Genomic DNA, 26140 nt, shown 5'->3' on the forward strand with positions numbered 1-26140 from the left:
AATTGTACCACGATTTCTTCAGCTCTCACATCGTAGCAGACAAGGATCACGTGCAAGCATTTATATACATTACGCAAATATTATTGTTCCTTGTATTTTTTTAATATTTTAAATTTTTATATTTATATTTTTTTAATATTTAAAGTTTTTTTATAAATAAAGTATTGAAATGTTGGAGGAATCTGAAACATTAAAAAATTAAAATTTAAAATTTAAAATATTAAAAAAAGTATAAGGATTAAAAATAAAATCTGAACAAAATATAAGGGCTTAAAGTTATGTTTTTTATTATTAAATTTTGCCCAAGTTTTTTTCCACAGAATTATAGTCATTCTTACAAATAAAAATAACTGAGTGATATAATTTTATACAATTCTAAACGAAACAGTGAAACCCCACTTTTTTTAGTTTTTAAAGTACTTTTCTTTTTAATTAGGAAAACATATAATTAATTAAGTGATTAATTAAGTAAAATTCATTAATATAATTTTCTCTCTATCCTAAACTATGAGACAACTTTAGAGAAATTTTATTATCCTAAAATATAAAATAATTTAAAAAAATAAAATTTTTTTATGATAATTTTTAATAGCATCCTTTAAGTGAAACGAAAATTAAAATAATACTATAGCGTAATAATTAAATATGTGAGGATATTTTTAAAAATATATTTGTAAAGTATCATTATCATATTTTATGAATATACATAATTTTATTTTAAATTATTTTATAATTTGAGATTGAGATATTATTATAAACGTGTGATGCATGTATCCACTGCACCACACGTACGTCTGACTTCATGGATAAATCTCGTAAAATTTCATCTCTCTCTTACTGAGTTTTTTATTATAATTTTTTTTAGAGGACAGCTTATAGTTATAGGTAGGGGGCAGTTAAAAAAAAGAAAAAAAAAGCGAGACTAATTAAGTAAATATGCATTCCTGCAGTTCCCCAACCTTATATAGTTCTTTTTTATTGGACGTGCTCCCAAGCTCCGAAAGTTGTATGGCACTGCAAAATTTATTTTTTATCACTTACATATTTTTTTTTTATCAAAGACAATCTTGTTCAAGATATCATCAGAGATTAAATGTGAGCATTTTTTTTAACAGGAATTTAAATATTTATTCACCAAGTCTTGAGGAACCGATCTATTCTTTTATTTGAATGCTTTGATATGGAAAAGCAAAGGTTAGCAGGAGAGAAACCAAACTTTGATAACTAATTACATATTGTAATAATTGAATCAATCGGTCCCACTTACTAAAGGTTCAATGACACATATAATTGCATTTTATATACCTTATTCACCCAAATTTAGATGCGGGCCTCTTGTCCATAATACTAAAAAAAGTCTAATTAATTAGGAATTAATAATTGTAAATGGTAAGGAGTTATGAGGAATTTAACACCCTCAAATAATACTGGGGTTCGAATCTTATGAATAGAAAAATTACTAATCCAATATTAACAGATACTGATGACTATTGACTAGCAGTAAAAAAAAAAGTAAATTGTTAAAATTATTTATTTCATAAGGACAATTGGATTAGCTGATTCTACTTATTTTGGCAAAACTAAGATCCGTAAATACTATACATACAACGTTGGCACAAAAAAAAGGGTATAAATAAAAATGGAACTCACTCGAAGAAATTCAGATGAAGCCGGTCCCCAGTTGATAATTGCAAGGAGAAAATGATAAAAAGTGGTCCAGACTCAGTGTCCAGACCAAGTATACATGTGTTAGGCTCTTGTTTTTCTATTTTTGTACGTTTTAGGTGGTCTGCTTGTATGGTTTTTCTTTGATGAAATAAACTTTTCAGTACTTATTTTTTTAAAAATTCTTTTCGCTTTATATCAAAAATAGAAAGTTCTTTTAGGCGCAATTTGCGCAGCAAAAAAGAAGGGGGAAAAAAAGACAAGTCACTTGAAGGCCTGATGTATTAATATTTTGTGAGAAATTATTATATAGATTAGGTATATCATATTATTTGTAATTATCTAATAAAATTGTACCATTACAATCAAATATATCACTATTTCTAATAATTTTATTTTTAAAATATAATATCTTTTTAATTTCTTTCTTTTTTTTCGCTCTCTCATCATTAATAACAGAATCAATTTATATTTATAATCATATAATATGGCATATTTTTATTGAATAGTCTATAAATGACATGGTACATTAGGTTTATGCTAGAATTTCTCAGTATTTACCCACTTTGTGATTGAAATCTTTTTTGTTGTAGAGAATCTTTGTACAATTATATTTTTATCAATTAAAAAGATTTGAATACTTCATTTCTACCCACATTTATAAACTAGTATTTATTTTCACTGTTCAAGAAAAATATTAAATATTTTTTATATTAAACAGTTTGGGTTATAGTAAAATTTTTCCGTTGACCTATACTGTAATCTATATTATACTAAAAATTTTGATTAGTCTTTATAATAAAAGACACCTTATAAAATTTAATTAAGTATTAATAAACTATTTCTAAAAATGTTCATATATGATTGATTTGGATGACATGTTTAATCAATCTTCCTATATTAAAGGTAAAATTAAAAGTAACTTAATAATTTAAGATTTTTAATTACTCTTCTTAATTCGATTAAAAGTGTTTGGAAAAAGTAACAATAAACTAAATAAGCACGTTGTTCACATTGATAGAAAAAAGACACGTGGAGGGTCGAGATTTAGAGGACAAAAGAATTAGGTGGCAGGAAATCATCGGCAAGGGTCGGGATTTGAATTATTTAATGGAGTTTGGAGGCAAGTGCGGCTAACCTTCAAAATATTCAAAACATCCTCTCTTGCTTTTCTGGCATGCAGACGTACATGAATGGTGGATAAGATCGGAACTCCTCGTATCTTTTTTTTTTTTTTGGGACTAATCCTCGTATCAAAGCTTCAGATAAATAAGATTGTGTTTAATTTTTCTAAAAACAAAAACATGGAGGTAGAATGGATTATTAACACATACGATACTGAACACTTTAATTATAAATTTTTTACATACATTCCCTTTATATAATTTTTTTCACAAACCTCCCTTAAAATATAAACTAACAATACATATCCCATTAATTTTTCAAAATTATACCAATCTTCTTTTTATTTTGAATCCTATATAAAATTGGTGTTTTATTTTTTTAATATAGGGCCATGAAAAAATCATGAAAGAAATAAAAAATTAAATCATGTCAAAAATCATTAAGTCTCTGTATTTTAAGGAGGTCATTGTATTTTAAAATTACCTTTAAACACCTAATAAGTAAAAAAATTAACATATTTATTCGCTTACCTAATAAAATGGCGTTTTAAATGATCCTTTAATAAAGAAAATATAAGTAATTTTAATTTATTTATTATTCAGTGCTTATTATAAATCTATAAAGGAAAATTAATTTTTTAGTCCTTCAATTTTTAAGTCACTTGTTTTTCAGTCCTTCAACTATGACTCGCTGTGACTCAGCCCCTCAACTATGACTCACCTATAACTCAATACTTCAACTTTTGAATCACTTACAAATTAATCCCTTAACTTTTATTAATTTTTTTCATGTTAATTTATATCTCACATCAATAAGCAAGAGGAGGGTATTTTAAAATAATATATGAGTATTTTTTTATCCCTCTTATTTGATAAGAAATTTTTTAAAAAAATTAAAAAATAAGGACTAAGTTATAGGTAAATTAAAAATTAAGAGACTGAATTGTAATGAGTCATAGTTGATAGACTGAATTACAAATGAGTTAAAAATTAAAAAATTAAAAGATTAATTTTTTCAATCTATAATATCCGAAACAAGTGTCCGTAGAAGATTCACTGTCAGGACACAGACTCTGGACCACTGTTTGTCATTTAATTTTCTTCGTGAAATTATCAACCGTGGACCGATGGCGATGGCCGACGCATCTTTCTTCAATCAGCTGAGTTCTGCTTTTTCAAACTTAATTTCACTTTTTTGGTAAAAAAAAACTTAATTTCACTTTTATAATCAATTAATTAATTTTCTTTTTTTAATTCTTTATTTATACCATATTTTCCAACTTTATTTACACAATCTCCATATCTTAATTTTCTAGCAATTCAAAAGTTAATTAAAATAAGCATTAACTTTCTAGTAATTTATTTTACACATTTTACAAATTTAAGGTTTAGAATGCTTGTTAACCATATTTTAATTTATATTTTATATATATATATTATTAGAATATATAAATTTTATCTTTTTGTTCTTAATGCAAGTCATTGATAGAATAAATTTTCTCCATTGAGGAACTTAAGTAAAAGGGTACAAACATTTTCAACTAATTAAGTTACTACATATTCCTTCTATTCAAAAATATAAGATATTTTTGAGAAGTTATATATTAAAAAATATAAATCATTTTTAGTCTTTTGATGTATAATCATTATCTTTTTTTTAAAAGTGTCCTTATTAATGAATGACTTTATACTTATTGTAGGGTATTTAATAAAGGTAAATATAAAAAGATTGGATCAGTTTGAAAGTAGGTAACTATTTTATTAGTAATGAGATTCTGTTAAAAATATTTTATATTTTTAAATGGAGGAAATACATAATAAGGGTTGAGATTTGAACTTGAACATATATTATTTAACTTAACTTTGATTTTTCGTGAAAATGAGCTATAAAAGTCAAGCGAGATAGAACATAATCTTTAGTTATATTTTATAAATAGGAAATTTATTTGTTTGAGCATTTCATAATTCATCAATTAATTGTTTCCGCATGTGGCTCATCTTCATGCTAAACATAGTTGAGGACAGAATTGTAGATAACAGAAAATCACAATGAAAGGTTGAAATTTTGAGGAGAAAAGATACACATTACCATGCGGAAATCAAACCCACAATGTGAAGCAAACCAAGGGGGTGAGGGTTGGTGGCTGGCTTTTATATATCTTTATTTGTGATTTCCTCTCCTCATACCCACAATTTGCTCAGTTTAAAATTGTAAAGATTGCCCTTTGGATTATTGTTGAGATCTTTTAAAAATAAACTGTTTTGTTCACTATTTTTAAATGTTATGGTTTTTTATTGGTTGTAGAATTTGTTGATTGCACAACTTTTTAGTTCTTTTAATGTCTATCAAAAATATTATATTTTCGGGAAAGTACTAAAAAATCATTTATAACTCTTTTTATCAGAAAGAAAACTACTGAACTACAAAATCAAGGTGTAGCAACAGAAATACACACATTTTCCCTTCTGATGTCATTCTTTCATCAACATATATAGTAATAGTAGCATATTGAGAGTTTCATTAAATATTGTAGCTCAGGTAAAAAGTTAATGGTTATAGTTTAAACTTGAAAATGTATAAATTTAATAAATATTCTAATTAAGTAAAATCAATTAAATTATGTATTATTATTGTTATGTAAATTTTCATTAAAAATGATAAATCATATAAAAGCATTAATTATAAATTGCAAACTGTATCATTATTTGTGGCGCGCATTCTATTTTATGTCAATTAATTCCTAATTTTGTATAATTTCAGATTTTCAATTCATAAACAGAGGACGTCACGAACATTATTATTATGATTTTTTTTTTTTTGTCGAAGCCACGGACATGAATTGCTTTGTCTGCTTTATGAATAACCTTTGCGAATCATCAGAAGTCACAACTTAAACAGATCAAGTTAAAGAGAATTTCTTTCTTTTTTTTTTGGAATGAAAGTTTAAGAGAATTTAAACACATTAGTCTTTATGTTACACCTTGTAATTATTGAAAATGATTGGTGTGATGGATGGGATTTGAAAAATACCGCGAAATATAAATTTTGAATTATTAAAATTTTTATATTATGTATTATAAAAATGTACAAGATAATTTTTTGACTCTTAATTTTTTGGGGCATTGTAGAATAGCTCAATTGATAACTTAATATGCTACTTTTTGTGGATAGATGAATTGATGCACGTGATGGACAAAGTCATTGTCACTAGGAAAATCCAAAAATTGATTATTATCATAAGGAATCTTTAATGTATCAGTTTGTACTATATAAGTGCCCATCGAAAGTGGCTGGGCCCCACACCCTTGTCTGATGTTAACATTATTTAGTCAAATTTTGGATCTTTTCTAACCAAAGTCGTATTACTCAGATCTTGTCTAACCAAAAATTGTCACGGTTAAAACTTTTAAAGATCTTTCTGAAAACACATAATTAAGTGATTGCTTTATATATTCCTCACTGTTTCATTTAATTTGCACCACACTTAAATGGCCCGGTTTAAGGATTGAATCAATTGATCCCACGTAAGCTAAAGAAGGCAACCGAACACAATATATGTATATATACATTACCTCCGTTTTTATTTATATATAAAGGATAAAGCAGAGAGAATAATTTTTTTTATCCTACTTATAAAGCATGACATTGATTTTTTTTTATCATAAAATTTTTCTTTTACCCCCATTAAATATTGGAAAGAGAAATTGCTTTATTAAAATATATATATATATATATATATGTAAAATAAATATGCATGGGAAAAGCTGAAAAATCCTGAGAAATTGCATTATTAAAATATATATATATATATATTTAACAAATATGCACGGGAAAAGCTGAAAAGTCCTATTAAATTTGTAGATAGAATTAATGAGTTTTAATATTTTTCTTAATTTTAATAAAATATATTAAAAGTAACTTATAATATGATTAAAGTGAGTGTATATAAAGAAAGAAGCATTAAAAACCATTTTAATTTTTAAAAAAATAATAACCATTCAAAGAAAGATTCCATCGTCGTCCCTGTCTAGCTAGCTGATAATATTTCCATTGTACATTTACGCACTTGGAGACCGAAAACAAAAGGGTAATTAAAGAAGTGGTCCGTGCTGAACAAAAAACCAATGCAACAATACCGTTGTTCACGAAAAATGATAAACATTATATATTATATAATCATGATAGTTGATAAAAGGAAAGCAACACGAAGAGCTGAGATCTTCAGTTGAGTACTGTGGATAAGGGATTTTGGAAGCAAGATAGAGCCTTGGTGATTGATCATTTTGTGGTTGAGTAATTATTGTTTATCACACTTGGCTGCTGATCATTGTTCTTTATTTACGTTAACTTACTATTTTTAAAGAAGTTTTGCTTAACAAAATATCACTAAAGAACAGTAATTTGTATGTTTTACTTTTTTTTAAAAAAAAAACACTTGGTCATTCAACTTAATTTGTTGGTTACCAAATCAATAGCAACTCGAGGATAATTAATATACATGCAAGCTTTATTTTCTGGGCTTTAACTTTAGTTTCGTTTAATCATATCACTTCCGGTTGTGTGATAAAATTGTTAAAAGTGAGGTTTTAACAGAAGAAAACTCATCAAGGGACTAAGAAAACTAGCTACGTGGGCCTATTACTTAGGAAGAAGTAAATGACTTTCTAATATCATTATATCTCAATTAGAATTTGAAACAAGCCGCACTATTGATATTATGAGAAATACAGATTCCAATAAATATTATGTTATATATAGAATATTATATATGATTTGAAACACCCAATAGAACATTATACTGAGTATGTTGTATATTGTTAGGAAAGGGAGCGAGATCCTGGAAACAAGTGGAGAGGACAAACAGGTCAAAATTAGTAGAAAGACATCCTATCTTAATTCAAAAGCTAGATTTAGTAAAATTGTTATGTTATAAATGTGCATGAATGTCTTCCATGCTCTTATTTACATGTAAATATAATTTTTTATTCTTAGTTTATATTTGTAAAAATATTTGCAAGGCTTTTTTTTTAAAGTTAATTAATAAGCAGTAGTATGCAATTTTTTCCCGTAGATATATTGAATGAGGCACGTGATCGACTACGTCAATGTCATTACGTGAGTCCAAAAATTGGTTTGATTATCTCGATGGTGAATAATATTTATGTACTACGTATATATCACACATGGATTGGAAAGGCATGGCTGGCACACCTTTGTCTGATGCTCCATTTTTACTTTACAGAATTTAGGTATTACTCAGTTCTTTCCTAATCAAAACAAATATATATACAAATAATATTTCGTTAAAATTACACAATTTTTTATTTTTACAAAATATCTGTGAATATTTTGAAAATAAAATAGAGATCTGAAAATTTCCCATAAAGTCAAGAGAGATTAGTTGGTCTTTATTTATTTATTTAGAGGTGTCTCAAGTGGTCAACAAAGATCAGCCTGATTAGTGTGTGACTCATCATATCTCATAAAATCATAAAGTTCAGGTCTTGCTAACAATGTAAGGGACTTATAAGTACAATATTTTTAAACGCACCCGAGATTCATAATCGAGAGAGATGTATTTTTTGCCTTGATCACTAACACTTCTCTTAGCAATATAATCACCGGTGGGATTTAGATTTAATGACTGTAGGCACCAAGTGTTTGTACCATATGAGATGTTAAAATCTATATCAACAATTCAAATAAATTCACTCATTTATTAATCTCAAATAGAGTTTGAATTTAAAATAATTGATTTGAATTTCAATGATCTAGATGATATAAGCACTCGGTGTCTGTACTAAATACATTTACTGAATTCAAATCCAATCTGATGAAGTTAGAGAATGCATATCATAAATCACATATTATGATAATTGAAGGCAACCACATATTTTATAAAAATATCTACAATGTTCATTGATGCAGTACTCGACGTCAAGGGGACCAATAACAAAGTGGTCCTTGCTGAATAATTTGGGATTTAGATTCAATAATTGTACTTAGTATAGGTATTGAGTGCCTATATTGTTTAAACTGTTAAAATTTAAATCAATGGTTTTGAATTTATACTTCAATAAAATTAATGAATAAGTAAATTTATGTGAACCGTTGATATAAATTTTAATAGCTCATATAACACAGGCACTTAATGCTTATAATAAGTACAATCACCAAATCCAAATCCCATAATTTGCCCATATAATAGAGGCCACATGAAATTAAATTGATGATAAACTTCTTCTTCTTCTTCCCAACAAAATGATAAACTTCTTCATTGTTCATATATATATATATATATATATAATAAAATCGTGACAATTGATTAAGGGAGAACAACACTCGAAGAGTTGAGATCTTGGCTTGTCTATAAATCGTGAATTTTGAAGCAAGTAGAGCTTGGTGTTGATTCATCATTTTGTGGTTTGAGACAATTAATCATCACACTGGGCTATCTGTTCATTGTGGATTTTTATTTACGTTGTCGTTAACAATGAGCTTGAGTATTTATAACTTCAATAAAAAAAATAAAGTAAAATTTAAGGTAAATAATGACCCAAAGACACCTTGTAGCCGCTAGCTTGGTTCATATTTTCCAATATTTACCATTTTAGCCTTTCCAGCTAATCTCTCATGTCTTTGGGTCTTTTAAAGGCGTATTAAAAAAATTAAAGTCCAGTTAAATTTATGGGTCTTGGATGCCACTTTCCCTTCAATTATTTAGTGTGTGTTTGGATAGCAATGAAAATCAATTTTTTAGCCCAAAATTGATTTTTTGAACAAAATTATCCAAACACCATATAAATCTAAAAATCAATTAATCAGGCAAAACGCGCGTTAATCCATAATCTCTCAAAACCAACTTCCAAAATGTTTTTCTATCGTTATTGCATTAATTACTTTGTTAGATGTCTAGCTACCCATATTACCCTCAACTTCACATGCTCTCTCTCTCATTTTTCTAATTTCTCATTTCTCTCATTCTGTCTCTTCTCTAGTGTCTTTGGTCGGCTCTTGTCTCTTAGCCTTATCGATCTACGACTTCATTGTGCCGTCTCTCCATCGTCGTCCACCTAGCCCCAACATAGTCACCGTCTGCCGTCCCTAATCTATAGCTAAAGGCAACGATCTTCAGCCATCTGTGATCTGTGTGCAGATCAATGGTCCTTGTCCTGTGCAATCCTCGTGGCATCGTCGACATTCATTCACCATCTCCAAGCTATAGCCAGTGGCAGTGATCTCCTGCCATAGTTGAAGAAGGCAGTAAGCTCCATCCGCATTCTCTTTCCTTGATCTACTCGCTCTGTCTTTGATCTGCTCATGGTCCAGCATGTTCATCTCCCATCTCCTGTGATTTGTGTTTGAGTAAAGTTTCGACTGGGTTCAGAGGTAAATGATCTTCTCTAACCATTTTGTTGAATGATCTTGGTCAGGCACAATGTCAAACCAAATGGATATTTGTGCTGGTGGACTCTATTTTCCTCTTCACTCTGTTCTGGCTGATGTGGATTTCTTCTCGTGATTGCTAGCTTAGTTGTGTGTTTTGAACCATTTACAACTCTTGATTAGTCAAACTGAACCATTACAACTCTTGTATATTTGCAAATAATAACGTGGTTGAAAGCTAATTTTTCATGCTATTTTTGTGCTGGTTTTGTGCCTAGTAGAACTCATGACTTGATATGGGAGAGCTGTTGAAAGTTGATTTAAGTTGATTTTAGCTATTGAAACCTGATTTTAGTTAAACTCTTGTACATTTGCAAATTATGGGAAAGCTATTGAAAGTTGGTTTTGTGCCTAGATGAACTCTGTGTTGGTTTTGGTCTGCGTGATCACTGATTACTGGAGGCTTATTCTCAGTATGTTTTTACATATATAGGGGTCATTTAGTTGAATTCTGTGCTATTTTAGTGTTTGTCGAAAGTTGATTTTAGCTCCTATGAAAATTGTCAAGTTTTTGTCATGTAACATTTTAATTACAATTCCTATAATTAACCTGTTAGTTTTTTATATTCTCATACAATTAATTTTTATATAGTATAATGAATAACGATAAGTCAAAAGCTTCATGGGACCGAAGAAATACTTAAATATTTATTGACATTTGTTTGGACCAAGCTCAAAAATCATAAAGAAATGGTGGTAGTTTCACCAAAGCAAGATGGTTCAGTATAATTTCTACCTTCAATGAGAGGACTGGAAAGAAATATGGCAAACAAAAATTCAAGAATAAGTGGGGTAATACGAGAAAAGAATGGGTATTGTGGGATAAGTTAGTTTCAAGTGAGACAAGATTGGGTTGGGATTACGCAAACAATATTATAGATGTTCCAGATGATTGATGGGAGAAAAAGATATTGGTATGATATTATTATGTGAGGCTTTATATTTATTCTATTTATTTGTGTATTCTATAATATTATTAGTAATTTATGTGCAGGAAAATCCATTGTACGAGAAATTCAGAAATAAAGGATTACCATTTGCCAATGAATTAATCGAGTTGTTTCAAGGTACCACCGCCAATGGACCTAGAGCATGGGCACCTTCAAATGGAGTTTTGCCTAATATTTACAATAGGAATGAAGGTGAGGACGAAGATGTGTATCAGCCAGATATGGCAAATGAGGGTACTGATTTGGAAGAAGGTTCAGGAGATAGTGATGAGATGTTAGGAACTACTACTAGAGTAAGCGGTGAATTTAATAGAGCAGTTCTGAATGCTTCTCAAGGAACCTTAAGTGGAGGAAGTGGTAAGAGGAAGAGAGGCGAAAGCAGTAATAGTAGAAAAAAGAACAAGTTACCTAATACAAGTTAAATAACATATGCAATGAGTATGATAGCTCAAGCAACAAAGAAAGAATCTCAACAGGCCAAGGAAACATCAATTCCTGAAGTGCATGTCTATAGTCAAATAATAGGAAGAAGTTGCAATTGACAAACATTGGGTTTCACTATGCATATCACTCTTCCTGTCTCGAGAGGCTAGGGTGATGTTTTTGATAATGAAGGATGATAAAGAGAGTGTTCTAGAGTGGTTGAGATGTGAATGTTACAAAAATGGTTGATTATGAGGGTTTTAAAACTTGTTATGAGCATATGATCTTACTTAAAGAGTAGTCTAACATGTTTGTATTATATTGTTGAATTTGACTTATATAGCCCCTTAAACTACTTATGTACTTTTTATATATGATAATCAAGTATTACAATGTTTTGGAAAAGTTATTAATATTTTCATAGATACATTATTTAGATGTATCTGTAATTAAAATTAAGTTGCACGTGTTATTTATGTGTTCAGCTACATGTAGCAAGAAGTACAGAAGAGTCATCTAAAAAAAGGTTAAAGAGAGCTCAAAAAGTGAGTGCTCTCATTGGGCTGTATGTAGCAAAACATTTGTGTAAAAAGCCATGAAGAAATAGTGAATATACAGGTTATTTGTGGGTAAATGAAATTTTAGAAGGACACCCAATTTGTTGCTATGAAATGTTTAGAATGGAATCACATGTGTTGCATCAATTATGTAGTAAATTGACACGGCATGGACTGAAGGATACCATGCAAATGAGAGTACAGGAGATGGTTGTTTTTTTAAATACAATTAGACATGGGTTGAGAAATAGGATGGCACAAGAAAGATTTCAACATTTAAAAGAGACTATCCATTGACATTTTCATGAAGTTTTAATGGCTTGCTTGAAACTTGCAATAGAATATATCAAACCACAAGACAGGTCCTTTCGTCACATATCAAACAAAACAAAAAATGATAAGCGATATTGGCCATTCTTCAAAAATGCCATTGGAGCAATTGATGGCACACATATTCCATATATAGTCCTTGCCAGTGAAAAATCAAATATATTGAAAGAAAAGGAATCCCTACGCAAATGTAATGGCTATGTGTGATTGGGATATGTGCTTTACTTTTATCTTGGCTGGATGGGAGGGTATTGCGCATAATGCTCGCATTTTTCAACATGTTCTGACAACTCGATTAATGAACTTTTCACATCCACCTTCAGGTGTATTTGTTTGTTCAATTTATTTGTGTTAGACATTTCAACTTATAGACATTAATAGTAATCTCTTTTCTACAAGGTAAATATTATTTGGTGGATGCCGATTATCTAATACCAAATGGATATCTTGGTCTGTATAGACGGGAATGCTACCATCTTCCTAATTTTAGAAGATCAACTAGATTTGTAAATAATAACGAGGTCTTTAATTATTTTCATTTAAATTTACGATGCATAACAAAAGAACATTTGGAGTTTGGAAGAACATGTTTGCAATTTTATGCAATATGCCTAGCTATGACTATGATATACAAGTTCAAATCGTTGTTGCATCAATGGCGATACATACTTTTATTAAAAGATACTCTAATTCTGATTCTTATTTTATGCATTATGAGAGGGAAGATCTGGAAGACCATGAAGATCAAGAAGACCATGACATTGATGAATATTTATCATTACCATCATCTATAATATCTTCTTCATCAGCTATGACTAGTATTCATGATATTAAGAATCAACTTGTATATTATCATCTTTATTAGTTGTTGTAAAATTAATGTTTCATGTTTAAAAATTAAATTTTCTTGTCTTTTGTTAAATTTATTTTAAGTAAGAGATATTTAGTTACTTATTTACATAAATTTAAATGTTAATATTAATATAATTTAGATTTTTAATTAATCATATATGTAGTTTAAATAAGATATTTTACTTCTTAAATAAAATGTAACAACTTTAATAATATTAAATACAAATTTATCAATAATTTAATTTCAAAAAGTAATATCCTTTATGATAATTTACACAGCTAAAATTGATTCTGAAGAAATTATCCAAGCATCTTCAGTTATGTTAAAATCAATTTTAGAAAAATAGCATCCAAACATATTACGTTACAACATAATCAATTATGATTAAAATCTACCACTTAATCAATTATTTTCATAATCTATGTCCAATTGAAATTCAAACGGGCAGTTAAAATTAAATTCAAAGGATGTTAAATTAAATAGCAACACAAAGTCAAAGTATAATGAAAACAAAAGATGATAGAGTAATATCAAGTCCTTGCATAAGTAACCAGCTTGCAAGAAGCAAACGGGGAAGCATGCAAGGCACAAGATAGTTTATTTCATGAGGGAAGGTTCACATACATATAGAAGCAAAGCCTACAGTAGTAACAGGCTCTGATGTTCACATAAACATGACATGATGACACCATTAATTTGAATCATCTTCATTTTGCTGCAATCTGAGGTTTAGCGGAAGTAGAGGAGCATTTATCATAGCAGAAGGTGGTAGTGTCAAAACAACGACACCTTGGAGGATAGATAGCAAGGCAGATACAAGACTTACAAGCAGAGTGACAAGTTTCTCCCCAATCATAGCACTGACATTGAGGTGGGATCGACTTTGTGCAGGCGCAGTTGTCGCAGCAGGCAGTGGTGGTGGACTTGATCATGTAGTTTGGTTCCCCATTTTCCTTCATCAGCTGAGCCAGGAAGGTGTCTGGATCGAACCGAGCTTCCACTGTCGCAGTGAAGGCAATCAGGAACAGAACCAGACCTGCCTTCATCATCGTCTTCTCACTCAAACCCATCCTCTCTCTCTCTCTGTGTTAGGCGATTTGGGTGTTGAAGTTTTGGTATGTGTGCAGAGACGAGCAAAAAGAAAGGGTTATTTCTTAGCTGATTTGATGGACCATATAATGCCAACGTGATTCACAACTACACATATTAGGGTCCACTGGTAAGGATGAGCCTCCACTGGATGAGAGCTGAGGCCTAATTTTTATAAAGTGATATTTATAAAATAAATTTTGTGCAATGCTTATATTTTATTCAAATTTAGTTTACAAAATTTCAAACGTGGGTGATTTTCATGCAAACCAGGACACATGGTGGAGATTTTTAGTTCTATGTTCATTGCATAGGAACCAACTTCAGTGCCATGTTGATGAGGGTCTAGATAATTTAATCGGAGCATCAAAATTAAATTACAACATCAAAATCAACACCAATAAAAATTAGACTTTTCTACCATATAATTAGCAAAATCTTGAAGATTATAATTATCATTATTATCAACATCAATATAATTTGATCATTCTCTCTATGGAGCCTTTTCAATGGCAAAGATATTATTCTTTAAGTTAGTCTTTATTTTTAAAAAACTGAAATTTTTTTATAAAATAATAGCGTGCTTAAAAGGGCTAGTCCTTTTATTTTTAGAACTCAAAAAATAAAATAAATGCTCGGATAATTGATTTATATGGATCTTTGTTTGTTGAGATCAAATATAAAAATGATGTAGCCATAAATATGGATAAGATAGTACTTCTATTTTTTTATCAAAAAGGGTGTATTCTCTATAGCAAGAATGGATTTTCCTTAATATCTAATATATATAATGAGTGGTAGGGTCCTTGAAGAAAGATTTTTGAATTTAAAAGAATCAGCCCGATGAGCTTGACTCTAATTGCTATCCCTACATGTGACAAAGGTACATGGTCCTTTTCAATCCAGCTATGCTTGTCCTTATAAGGTGTATGAAAATCTTCACAATAAAGATGTAGCGTGCGTTTGGATTTCACTACGTTTACATTCCAAAAGTAAGTTTTAACTTTTTGAATGTAAAATGTTGTTTGGCTTTTTTTTTCAGACAAAATGCACTTTTTAAACTGACTTTTAAATACGTTTGAAATGAAAAAATTTGCAAAGCTACTCCCACTTGCTTTCAAAACGTGATCAGTTGGATGGACATTTATTGCTGGTACCTAATTTGTTTATTGACCATGATGCCCCTCACTTTTGCAGCTGATACATATCACGCATACTCTCCTCTCGTGGTCCTCATTTATGCAGCTGATACATCAGTGTTCTTCGTCCTTTGCTACTGCTCTGTGTCCGCCGATCGTCCGCCGTTAGTCCGCCACTCGTCCGCCGCTAGTCCACCGTTTGGCCATCTCTTCTCCTTCTCTCCTTCGCCTCTCCTCCACCATCACAGATCCGGATCTCTTCCTTCCCTAAGCTTCTCCTTCCTTCATCAACGATGGGTGCATTTCACCATTAATTTCTCCCCATCTCTTTCACGGATCAAGCTCATTTTGGGACTTGGGCGGCATTTCGGAGCTGAGAGAACTCCGACCAGTAGCTTTTGCAATCTGTGGAGTGCAAAGGTGAACATTCCGACTAGCTCGTGGAACTCCAATCCTCTTCTCCGATCTGCTCCTCGATCTGCAAGGTATGATAGCCTCCAAGCTTTTTTTGTCAGATCTGGAAATGGTGCTGCTTTGTTCTGCTCTTCGATGTGATCTGTTGCTTTTCTTGTTCGGACCACCGTGAAGCTCTGTTCTGATCTGTTTCTTTTCTTTTTTGGACCACCATGAAGCCACTGTTTCGGTCTGTTTCTTTCGTTTTTCAGACCACCGTGAAGCATTTTGGTCTGTTTCTTTCATTTTTCAGACCACCGTGAAAGCATTCTGGTCTGTTTCTTTCATTTTTCAGACCACCGTGAAAGCATTCCGGTCTGTTTCTTTTCTTTTTCAGACTGGTGTGAATTTTTTTTAATTGCCTTGTTTTGATCACATGACAAGAAAATATAAGCAAGCAAGAAGATTAATTATGACTGCATATTGTAATTATTCTGTTCTGGTTTGTTTCTTTTGTTTTTCAGATCACCATGAAGCATTTTGGTATGTTTTTTTAATTTTTCAGACTGGTGTGATTTTTTTTAATTGCCTTCTTTTGATAGCTTCACATAACAAGAAAAAATAAGCAAGCAAGAACATTATTTATGACTGCATTTTGTAATTATTCTGTTGATTTGCTGATGTTCTAAAATATGACACGGTGTTTTGGAAATATATTCTGGTGACTGATCTATTGATTGTTCTATGTTGCTTTGTTTTTTTTTTTAATTTCATTTTAATAAGAATTTGAGCTAATTTATTTTTTGAAAATTGATAAAGGGATGAGAAAAGCTACAAATTTCTGGTCAAACTTGCTTATTTTAATACATACTATTGAATTATATGATTTGAATTTTTGAGTAAGTACAGAAATTATCTTATGGCTGCTTTTGCATAACTGCCTCTTTCGACAAGTATATGTGGCTAAGATAACAAGTGGTGAATTAACTATGATCGAATAATTTTTTTCTCTTTTTGTTTCCAAAAAAAGGATAGTAAAATTTTTAAGAAGGATAAAAAAGGATAGTAAAATTTTTAATATTTTAACTCTAACTCAATTATGAATTTTTACTCCTCAAATTTCATTTGTATTGAGAATGTGATATTTTGATAGTAAAAATGAGTAAAGAGAAGGCACTATGGACTACCGAAGAAACTGAATTGTTTATTAAATTAGCTCTCCAGCAAGTTAAGAAAAATGAGCGTAAAGGCTCTACCTTATCAAAGGAGGGTTGGGAGGCGCTAATGCAACAGTTCAATGCTTTGAGTTCAAGAAGTTATGATAAGAAGCAGTTGAAGAATAAATGGGACAATTTGAGGAAAGATTGGAATATATGGGACAAGCTATTAAACAAAGAGACCGGTTTGGGATAGGATAGTGAAAAGAATACTGTTTCAGCACCAGAGGAGTGGTGGAGTCAAAAGATTAAGGTATACAATTATACATGACATGCTAAACATTTCATATTTTATTTTATAGATATACTAGACTCAGTTCTTGTAAATGTGCAGGAGAATCCTGAGTATAGGAAATTCAGGCATAGACCACTTCCATATGCACAAGAATTGACACAGTTGTTCCAGCCAGTTGCAGCACAGGGCACTTACATGTGGACACCTGCGGCTGATGATCCACAAGATGTGTACAGGCCTCAGTTGGATTTGACCGAAGGATCAGGAGACAGTGATGATATAAGAAACATTAATGGAGGAGCTCTCCCAGGAATTGGGCAGGTTAACTTGAATAATGCATATAGTAGTGGTACTAATTCAGGGAGCAAGCGAAAGAGAGGTGAAAGTGGTCAAAACAAAAAGGGAAAACGTCTTGCAACGGTGATGGTTGATTCAGTGAGTCGATTGGTGTCCACACAAGAGGATAGGGTTTCAACATTGAAGTCAATTCTTAATTCCATAGAGGGTGGAACAAAACCAGTTGACTAAAATGTGTTGGAGGTTGCAAAGGAACTTTATGGAATCGAGGAGATTGCTTATGATGAGGTGCTTCTTGGACAGTGTGCTGTGGCCTTGCTAGACAAGACCGCAAGGGACATGTATATTAGGCTTAGGGACAACAGAAGAGCATTAGTGGCCTATTTGAGGTGCTTGGGCAAAAAATGAAATTAGATCATCTTAGCTTGCCTTCTAATGTTTTAAAATTTAGCTAGTGTCGTTCATGTTGTTAATTTATTTTGAAACTGACTGTGTTATTTGACTCTTGTGTTATGTGTTTCTTACATTAAGTCATGGACAAATAGTGTAATGGTTGTTTAATTATGCTATGCAGTTTTTATGGATGACAATACGCAATCTCGCTTATTACAATTACTTGTACATGCGGAAGACGATGAGATTGAGGCTATTACTGCAATAATATCCAATTACTCAATAACTTTATTGAAAGAGCCTTGTAGAACCAGTTCGCAATCAGGTCATGCATGGGTGCAAGAAATTTTGTAAGGGCATACTCAACGTTGTTATGATATGTTTCGTATGGAAAAAGATATTTTTTTTCAACTTTGTGACGAACTAGTGCAACATGACCTACGTCCAACCAGAAGAACAGGGATTCATGAAATGGTCGGTATGTTCATAAATATTGTTGGACATGGAGTGGGGAATAGGATGGCACAAGAACGATTTTAACATTCAGCAGAGACTGTTCGCAGGCATTTTAGAAATGTATTACATGCTTGTGAGAAGCTAGCAAAGGAATATATCCAACCAAAAGATCGCACTTTTCAAGATATTCATCCAAAAATTTTAGGTGATCCACGATATTGGCCATTCTTTAAAGATGCCATAGGAGCAATTGATGGCACACATATCCCGTGTGTGGTTATTGTTGAAGAGCAAGGGAAATATATTGGAAGGAAAGGTATTCCAACACAAAATATAATAGCCGCATGTGATTGGGATATGTGCTTCACTTATGTCATGGCTGGATGGGAAGGGACTGCTCATGATGCTCGTTTGTTTGACTCTGCTCTCACAAGGCCAGACATGAAATTTCCGCATCCACCCCAAGGTATATTTCATATTTATCTAATTTAAACAATTATTTTAATATTTTTTGGGATCTTATAATTTCTATTTTTTATTGGTAGGTAAATATTATTTGTTAGATGCTGGCTATCCAACTCCACGTGGATATTTAGGTCCTTATAGATCTCATAGGTACCACCTCCCAGATTTTAGGCGTTCATCTGGATTTGGAAATAATAATGAGATTTTTAATTATTATCATTCAAGCTTAAGGACCACGATTAAAAGGACTTTCAGGGTTTGGAAAAATAGATTCACAATCTTACGACATATGCCTAGCTATCCATTTGTGCAGCAAGTTCATATTGTTGGTGCAACAATGGCTATACATAATTTTATTAGAAGAAAATCTGTAATTGATTCTGACTTCAGGCATTTTGAGGATGAAAATATGGTTAACACTATCGATGATACTGATGAGCCTGCATTTTTATCAACAATTCCAAGTGCAATTTCAAGCATAGTTTCTGATAGAGAAATGAATAGGGTTTGAGATTCTATTAGAAATCAGATTGTATATTATAGATCGAACCATTAATCATGTAACTATTCAATATTAATGAATGTTTAACTATTTATTACATAATTTTTTTCCAAAATTAAATTTTATTTTTTTAATTCTTAATATTTAACATTTTAAATTTTATGTCATTTTAAATTTGATTCACCTTTTTTTTAATATATTACATTTGTATAATAAAAATTATAAATTATCATAAATCAATGTCCTTTTTGGTCATTACATATTAAAAAGTACATTTGAAAAGCATAAATTTTTATTAATCCAAACAACTTTCAGTTTGCCAAACTGACTTTTGAAAAAATATATCCAAACACAAATTTCGTTACAACAACTGACTTTCACGAAACTGACTTTTGCCAAATGAATTTTTATCAAACTGACTTTTGACAAACTGAAAACCAAACGCACACATAGACTCCATTTGGGTAGCTTTTTATTTTTGGATGAAAATAAGTACTATTAAATTAGAAAACTGCACAACCCCCAAAGAGTTAACTCCTTTCACGATCCACCCTCCCAATGTTGATGGTAAAAGGAAGCAAAACAATCAGTCCTGAGATGACCTGTACTAAACATGTCTTTAATAAAAGCGCTATTATCATTACAAAGGAAGTTAAAGGAGACGGTCCAATTTCTAAGAAAAAAGCTCTTCACTTCAAGAAGAAGATCATGCAAAGGGCTGTTTTTTGATGTATCCCTGCTTAAGCAATTAAAAGTACTGGCACAATGGCAATCAACCTCAATCGTTTTAACACCATCGTTCCAGCATTTTTCCAGTCCCACCAGTATAGTTCGGAGAACCACTGAGTCTCTTGGAGAATTTTCTATCTTCATTCAGTAGCCCAACTTAGAGAATTGACCTTGCTTTCTTATCATAGCAGCACCCATTTGACTTCCTTGCAGCACCATTTGCTCTGCTACCTCAATCCTTACTAGGTTAATATTATAGCAGCTTTTGATAAAGCTTCTAACATTATATGATTGATTAGAAGAAATATTCAAGCTTTAGATTATAATTAAACTTTTTACTATGTATGTTTGTAGTTGATATATATTTATTTTGGACTGTATTAATTTATTTTTAATTTATATTTTTAATGATTTAGAAGGAGTTTTACTGTTATTAGTATAATTAGTTTTTAAGGAGAAAATATGATTTGCTATGACACAAAAAAAACAATGAAAAGAAGTAAATTTATGATTTTCAAAATTAGAAAAAATGTATATAAAAAACATTATTGGTGGGTTGGTAGAAATATAATCCATACAAGATGCGGATTTTATCAACCCATTGTGGGTCAGCTGACCCATATTTCCAGCTGTAGGTATAATTTCAACACTAACTGTATGCATGTGACAAATGTACATGGTCCTTTTCAATCTAGCTATGCTTATCCTTATAAGAAATTGAGATGAAAGTACATCCAAGAAGTAGATTTTGAAAGTAGCTTCTGGCCCAAAAAAAAAAAAATCCTGAAGGTGGGTGAATGGACTTTATCTCAACGTGGCTAGGGTAATTGTTTTTCCCCTTATCAGAAGGACAAGCACTAATAATTTAAAATTACAAATAAGATTAAACCGGTGACCTTCTATTTAAAAAAAATTAATCATTTAATCTTTATAATTTTGATTCAATTATAATTCAATCCCTCAATTTTGATTTGTTATAACTTAGTTCTTGAAATTTCATAAATCAATCTCTAAGTTTTACCTCTTACAATTTAATCCCTGAAATTTTAACTTCTTAAATATTGTCCTTATATTTTAAAAAATAAAATTATAAAGACTAAAAATATTTTAAAATTTATTACTAATTTTTAAATTATTAAACCCTTTTAATATTTATAAATATTATGAATGTTAAAAGTTGAAAATATTTTTAATCTTTAGAATTTTATTTTTTAAAATATAGAGATCAATATTTAAGAAGTTGAAACTTCAAAGACTAAATTGCAAGAGGCAAAGTTCAGTGACTGATTTATAATTGAGTCAAAACTTTAGAGATTGAATTATAATGAGTTAAAATTAATAAATTGAGTTACAATTGGGTCAAAACTACAAGGACCAAATGATTAATTTTTTCTTTTATTTATTAAAAAACTTTCATGTAACTAACTAGGTTATAGTATCGTCGGCAATTGGGTGGCTTTTTAAAAGTACACTTGAGTGTTAGGCATTAATAAGAGAGTTAAAACATGTGTTTCTAACTTTTTGAATATATTGAACATATATGCTATCAATTCAATCGTTTTCTAGATCGCGTGCTATAAAGAGAATGGCAAATAATTTTTTTACGGTTCCTGCCACGTTTTTCCACGTGGAAAAGGTTAATAATGCCAAACTTAAAGCGGAAAAAAGTTGGGCCATAAATTATACTTTCTTCCCCCCTAAATTATAAAATAATTTTAGACAAAATCTTACATACCAATATAATAAAGTTTATTAAATACACTTTACACGCTTACTTCTTCAAGATAAAAATATAAATTTTTAAAAATATCTTTCATTTAATACTTCATTGATGAAAAAATATTAAGTAGAGAAAATATATGAGAAGTGTATTATTAAAAAAGTATCATTAATAAAATTTTATTTTTATTAAAGTGTCTTATATTTTAAAACGTTAAATTTATTTTAAAAGTGTCTTATAATTTGTGATGGAGGAAGCATTATTTTCCAAATAGCTATTAAGCAGGTTGCGGACGTGCAGAAGTTGGATGGCTTTATATATATATATATATATATAAAACCATCTAATTAACGATTTCAATTAAAATGTATTTTTAAATTTTTGTTATATTCACATAAATTTAAATTCAAAATTATATGCTTAAATAATTGTAATCTCGCTCATTAAAGCCAACACTGTAGATAAGCTTGGGTTGCTTTCAACCCAGGTCATTGTATGCGGATAATTGTACCCCGATTTCTTCAGCTCTCACATCGTAACAGACAAGGATCACGTGCAAGCATTTGTACACATTACACAAACATTAAATTGTGTCCATGTTTTTCCGCAGAATTATAGTCATTATTAAAAATAAAAATAATTGAGTGATATAATTTATGTTCTTTCCTTTCTGATTAGGAAAACACATAATTAATTTAGTGATTAATTAAGTAACATTCCTTAAATTAATACTCTCTCTATCCTAAATTACATGAAAACTTTGGAGGAATTTTATTATTTTAAAATATAAGATAATGATTTTTTTTTAATATTGTCCTTCAAGTAAAGAGAAAATTGAAATGACATTAACGTGTAATGATTAAATATGTAAGAACATGTTTGAAGCTTTACAGTTTTGTTTTAAAAAAGTATATTTGTAAAGTATTATTATTATATTTTATTGGTATGCATAATCTCATTTTAAATTATCTCATAATTTGATATTGAGACAGTAATATAAACTTGTGATGCATATATCCACTGCATCGCACGTCTGACTTCATGGATAAATCTCAGTAAAATTTCATCTCTCTCTTACTGAGTTTTTCCCCCCTCCAAATTCATATAATACTCAATAAAGTCTAATTAATTAGGAATTAATAATTGTAAATGGTAAGGAGTTATGAGGAATTTAACACCCTTTAAATAATAATGGGGTTCGAATCTTATGAATAGAAAAATTACTACTCCAATATTAACAGATACTGATGACCTGTAGTGAAAAAAGTAAATTGTTAAAATTATTATTTCATAAGGATAATTGGATTAGCTAATTCTACTTATTTTGGAAAAAATAATATCTGTAAATAGTATACATAGAACGTTGGCAAAAAAAAAAGGTATAAATAAATAATTGAAAAATGAGATATATAAACTAATTGTAAAACAAAATTGACAATTAAAATTACAAAATCGTACTCACTCGAAGAAATTCAGATGAATTTGGTCCCCAATTGACAATTGCAAGAAGAAAATGATAAAAAGTGGTCCAGACCAAGTATACATGTGTTAGGCTTTTGTTTTTCTCTTTGTATACGTTTTAGCTGGTAGTTGGCTTTGCTTGTATGGTTTTTCTTTGATGAAATAAACTTTTCAGCACTTATTAAAAAATTCTTTTAGCTTTGTATGAAAAAAGAAAGTTTTTTTAGCTGCAATATGCGCAGGAAAAAAGGGAAAAAAGAAAAGAAAAGAAAAAAAGACAAGTCACTTGAAGAAAGATGTATTAATATTTTTTGAAAAATTCTTGCATATCATTTGTAAATTACTCTCTCCGTTTTAAATTATAAGACACTTTTAGAAAAGATTCAACATCTCAAATATAAGACATTTTGATAAAAAATAAAATTTTATTAATGATACTTTTCAATATCACCTTTCTCATATATACTCTCTCTTCAATATTCTTTTATTGGTATGTGAGATTTTATCTAAAAGTATCTTATAATTTGAGATAGAGGGAATAATGTTTATTTGCATTGTTCAAGAAAGATATTAAATAGTTTGTGTTAAAGTAAAATTTGGCCGTTAACCTATATTATAATATACTCCCTTTATTAAAAAATATAAGGTATTTTTAATCAAAATCTCACCATTCAATAAAGTAATTACTTATCTTTAAATTAATCATATCTTTTTATATTTACCTCTATTTAATAGGGGTGTTTCATCCTAAAAAAATAAAGTCTTATATTTAGTAGGGGCACTTTTTAAAAAAAAAATGTAATGATTACACTTTGAAAGACTAAAAATATTTTATATTTTTAATATTCAATCCTTTAAAAAATATTTTATTTTTTAACGAAGGGGATATATTATAGTAAAAATTTTGTTTAGTCTTTACAATAGAAGACACCTTATAAAATTTAAGTAAGCATTAAAAAATTATTTTTAAAAATGTTCATTTCTGATTCGTTGGAATGACATATTTAATCACTCTTCCTATGTTAAAGGTAAAATTGATAATTTAAGAATTTTAGAACCTGTTTGGTTTCTATTCTCATTTTTTTGTTTTTAAAAATTATTTTACAATATAGTTTTTAAAATTATTTTTCAAAACAAAACAAAAGAAAAATATGTTTGGTTATGTTAATTTAAAAAAAATCAAATTAAAAAATCGTTTTGATAGTAATGGTCATTAGCAGTTAATGATAATTATTGTTTAAGATAACTATAGTTTTTAATATAAAATGTAATGTATTTTGAAACAAGAAACATAAAATGAAAATAATTTTAAGATGTTTCTATTTTTTATTTTCCAAAACAAAAAGTGAAAATAATTTTAAAAATAACTAAATTCAAAAAAACTTCTGTAAACAAATTTTTTAATTTTTTAGTTTTTAAAAATAAAAAATTGTTTAAAAAAAAAATCAAACAGGCTCTTAATTACTCTTTTTACTTCGCCTGATTTGGTTATAAGTGTCAGGAAAAGGTAACAATAAACTAAATTAGCACGTTGTTCACATTGATGCAAAGGCAAGACACGTGGAGGGTCGAGATTTAGAGCACAAAAGATTTAGGTGGCAGGAAATCAGGGGCAAGGATTGGGATTTTGAATCATGTAATGGACTTTGGAAGCAAGCGCAGCTGACGTACATGATTGGTGGATAAGATCGGATCTCTTCGTATCAAAAGTTTCACATAAATAAGATTGTCTTTAATTTTTTAAAAAACAAAACAAAGAGGTAGAATGAATTAATAACACATACGGTCCTGAACACTTTGTAAATTTTTTACATACATTCTCTTTATATAATTTTTTTAAAATTTACACAAACCTCCCTTAAAATACGAACTAACAACACATATCCCATTGATTTTTCAAGATTATACCAACCTTCTCTTCTATTTTGAATCCTATATAAAATAGGCGTTTTAAATGATCCTTTGATAAAGGAAATATAAATAATTTTAATTTATTTAGGATTTAGTGCTTACTATAAATCTATAATATCCCAAACAAGTGTCCGTAGGATTTAGTGCTTACTCTGGACCACTGTTTGTCATTTAATTTTCTTCGTGCAATTATCGACTGGGGACCAATGGCCGACGCATCTTTCTTCAATCAACTCAGTTCTCCTTTTTCAAACTTAATTTCACTTTTCTGGTAAAAAAACTTAATTTCACTTTTATAATCAATTAATTAATTTTCATTTTTTTTTTCAATTCGTTATTTATACCATTTTTTGCCAACTTTATTTACACCATCTCCATATCTTAATTTTCTAGCAATCCAAAAGTTGATTAAAAAAAGCGTTAATTTTTAATACTGTTAGTTTTTAAAAAATAAATTTTTCTAATAATTCTTATATTTTTTAAAATTAAACTGAATATGTTAATATTTTAAAATATTTTATTAATATTTAGAAGTTTGAAATTTCTCGAGGGATTAATATTATAATTGTCGATTGTAGAGATATCTTTAAAAAATATATACGTAGTTAAAAAACTAGAAAGATGTTTGATAAAATTAAGAAACTAAAATGAAAATTTGGTGATAAATATTAATATTTAAAGATAAGATTAAGAGTAATTACATAAAACTGGCATCCTTCAGGCCATCTAGGTTCTTATTCGGAGATGGCGCTTGAATTCTTGTCCTTTTTTTTTTTTGTGGACC

At 29.6% G+C, this 26140-nt stretch overlaps 3 protein-coding genes across 3 annotated transcripts; 2 read left to right on the forward strand and 1 right to left on the reverse strand.

The window, feature by feature from the left end:
• Positions 1 to 10926: 10926 nt before the first annotated feature.
• LOC129292400 (uncharacterized) lies at positions 10927 to 11608 on the forward strand. Its single transcript, XM_054929958.1, has 2 exons — positions 10927 to 10959; positions 11231 to 11608. The coding sequence occupies exons 1-2, from the start codon at positions 10927 to 10929 to the stop codon at positions 11606 to 11608; spliced, it is 411 nt and encodes a 136-aa protein (XP_054785933.1).
• A 2242-nt stretch (positions 11609 to 13850) lies between these two features.
• LOC129293745 (Bowman-Birk type proteinase inhibitor-like) lies at positions 13851 to 14508 on the reverse strand. The gene has a single exon (XM_054931839.1). It carries the CDS (start codon positions 14417 to 14419, stop codon positions 14057 to 14059), a length of 363 nt encoding a protein of 120 aa, XP_054787814.1. The 5' UTR covers positions 14420 to 14508; the 3' UTR covers positions 13851 to 14056.
• A 3337-nt stretch (positions 14509 to 17845) lies between these two features.
• On the forward strand, positions 17846 to 19544 carry LOC129292401 (uncharacterized). Its single transcript, XM_054929959.1, has 6 exons — positions 17846 to 17857; positions 17972 to 18116; positions 18294 to 18437; positions 18540 to 18590; positions 18804 to 19034; positions 19114 to 19544. The coding sequence occupies exons 1-6, from the start codon at positions 17846 to 17848 to the stop codon at positions 19542 to 19544; spliced, it is 1014 nt and encodes a 337-aa protein (XP_054785934.1).
• Positions 19545 to 26140: the final 6596 nt, after the last annotated feature.

Source organism: Prosopis cineraria, unplaced genomic scaffold (genome assembly GCF_029017545.1).
Source record: "Prosopis cineraria cultivar Desert tree isolate PC_DT_omini unplaced genomic scaffold, ASM2901754v1 PC14, whole genome shotgun sequence".
In the NCBI taxonomy this organism is placed as follows: Eukaryota; Viridiplantae; Streptophyta; class Magnoliopsida; order Fabales; family Fabaceae; genus Prosopis; species Prosopis cineraria.

What these genes read in the sequence shown, in the direction of transcription:
- LOC129292400 (XM_054929958.1), top strand. Translation starts at nt 10,927, where the DNA reads ATGGTGGTAGTTTCACCAAAGCAAGATGGTTCA. An exon ending in CACCAAAGCAAGATGGTTCA is followed by an intron (nt 10,960 to 11,230) that starts GTATAATTTCTA and finishes ATTTATGTGCAG; the next exon opens with GAAAATCCATTGTACGAGAA.
- LOC129293745 (XM_054931839.1), bottom strand. Translation starts at nt 14,419, where the DNA reads ATGGGTTTGAGTGAGAAGACGATGATGAAGGCAGGTCTGGTTCTGTTC.
- LOC129292401 (XM_054929959.1), top strand. An exon ending in GGCCTATTTGAGGTGCTTGG is followed by an intron (nt 18,117 to 18,293) that starts GCAAAAAATGAA and finishes TATGCTATGCAG; the next exon opens with TTTTTATGGATGACAATACG. An exon ending in ATTTCCGCATCCACCCCAAG is followed by an intron (nt 19,035 to 19,113) that starts GTATATTTCATA and finishes TTTTATTGGTAG; the next exon opens with GTAAATATTATTTGTTAGAT.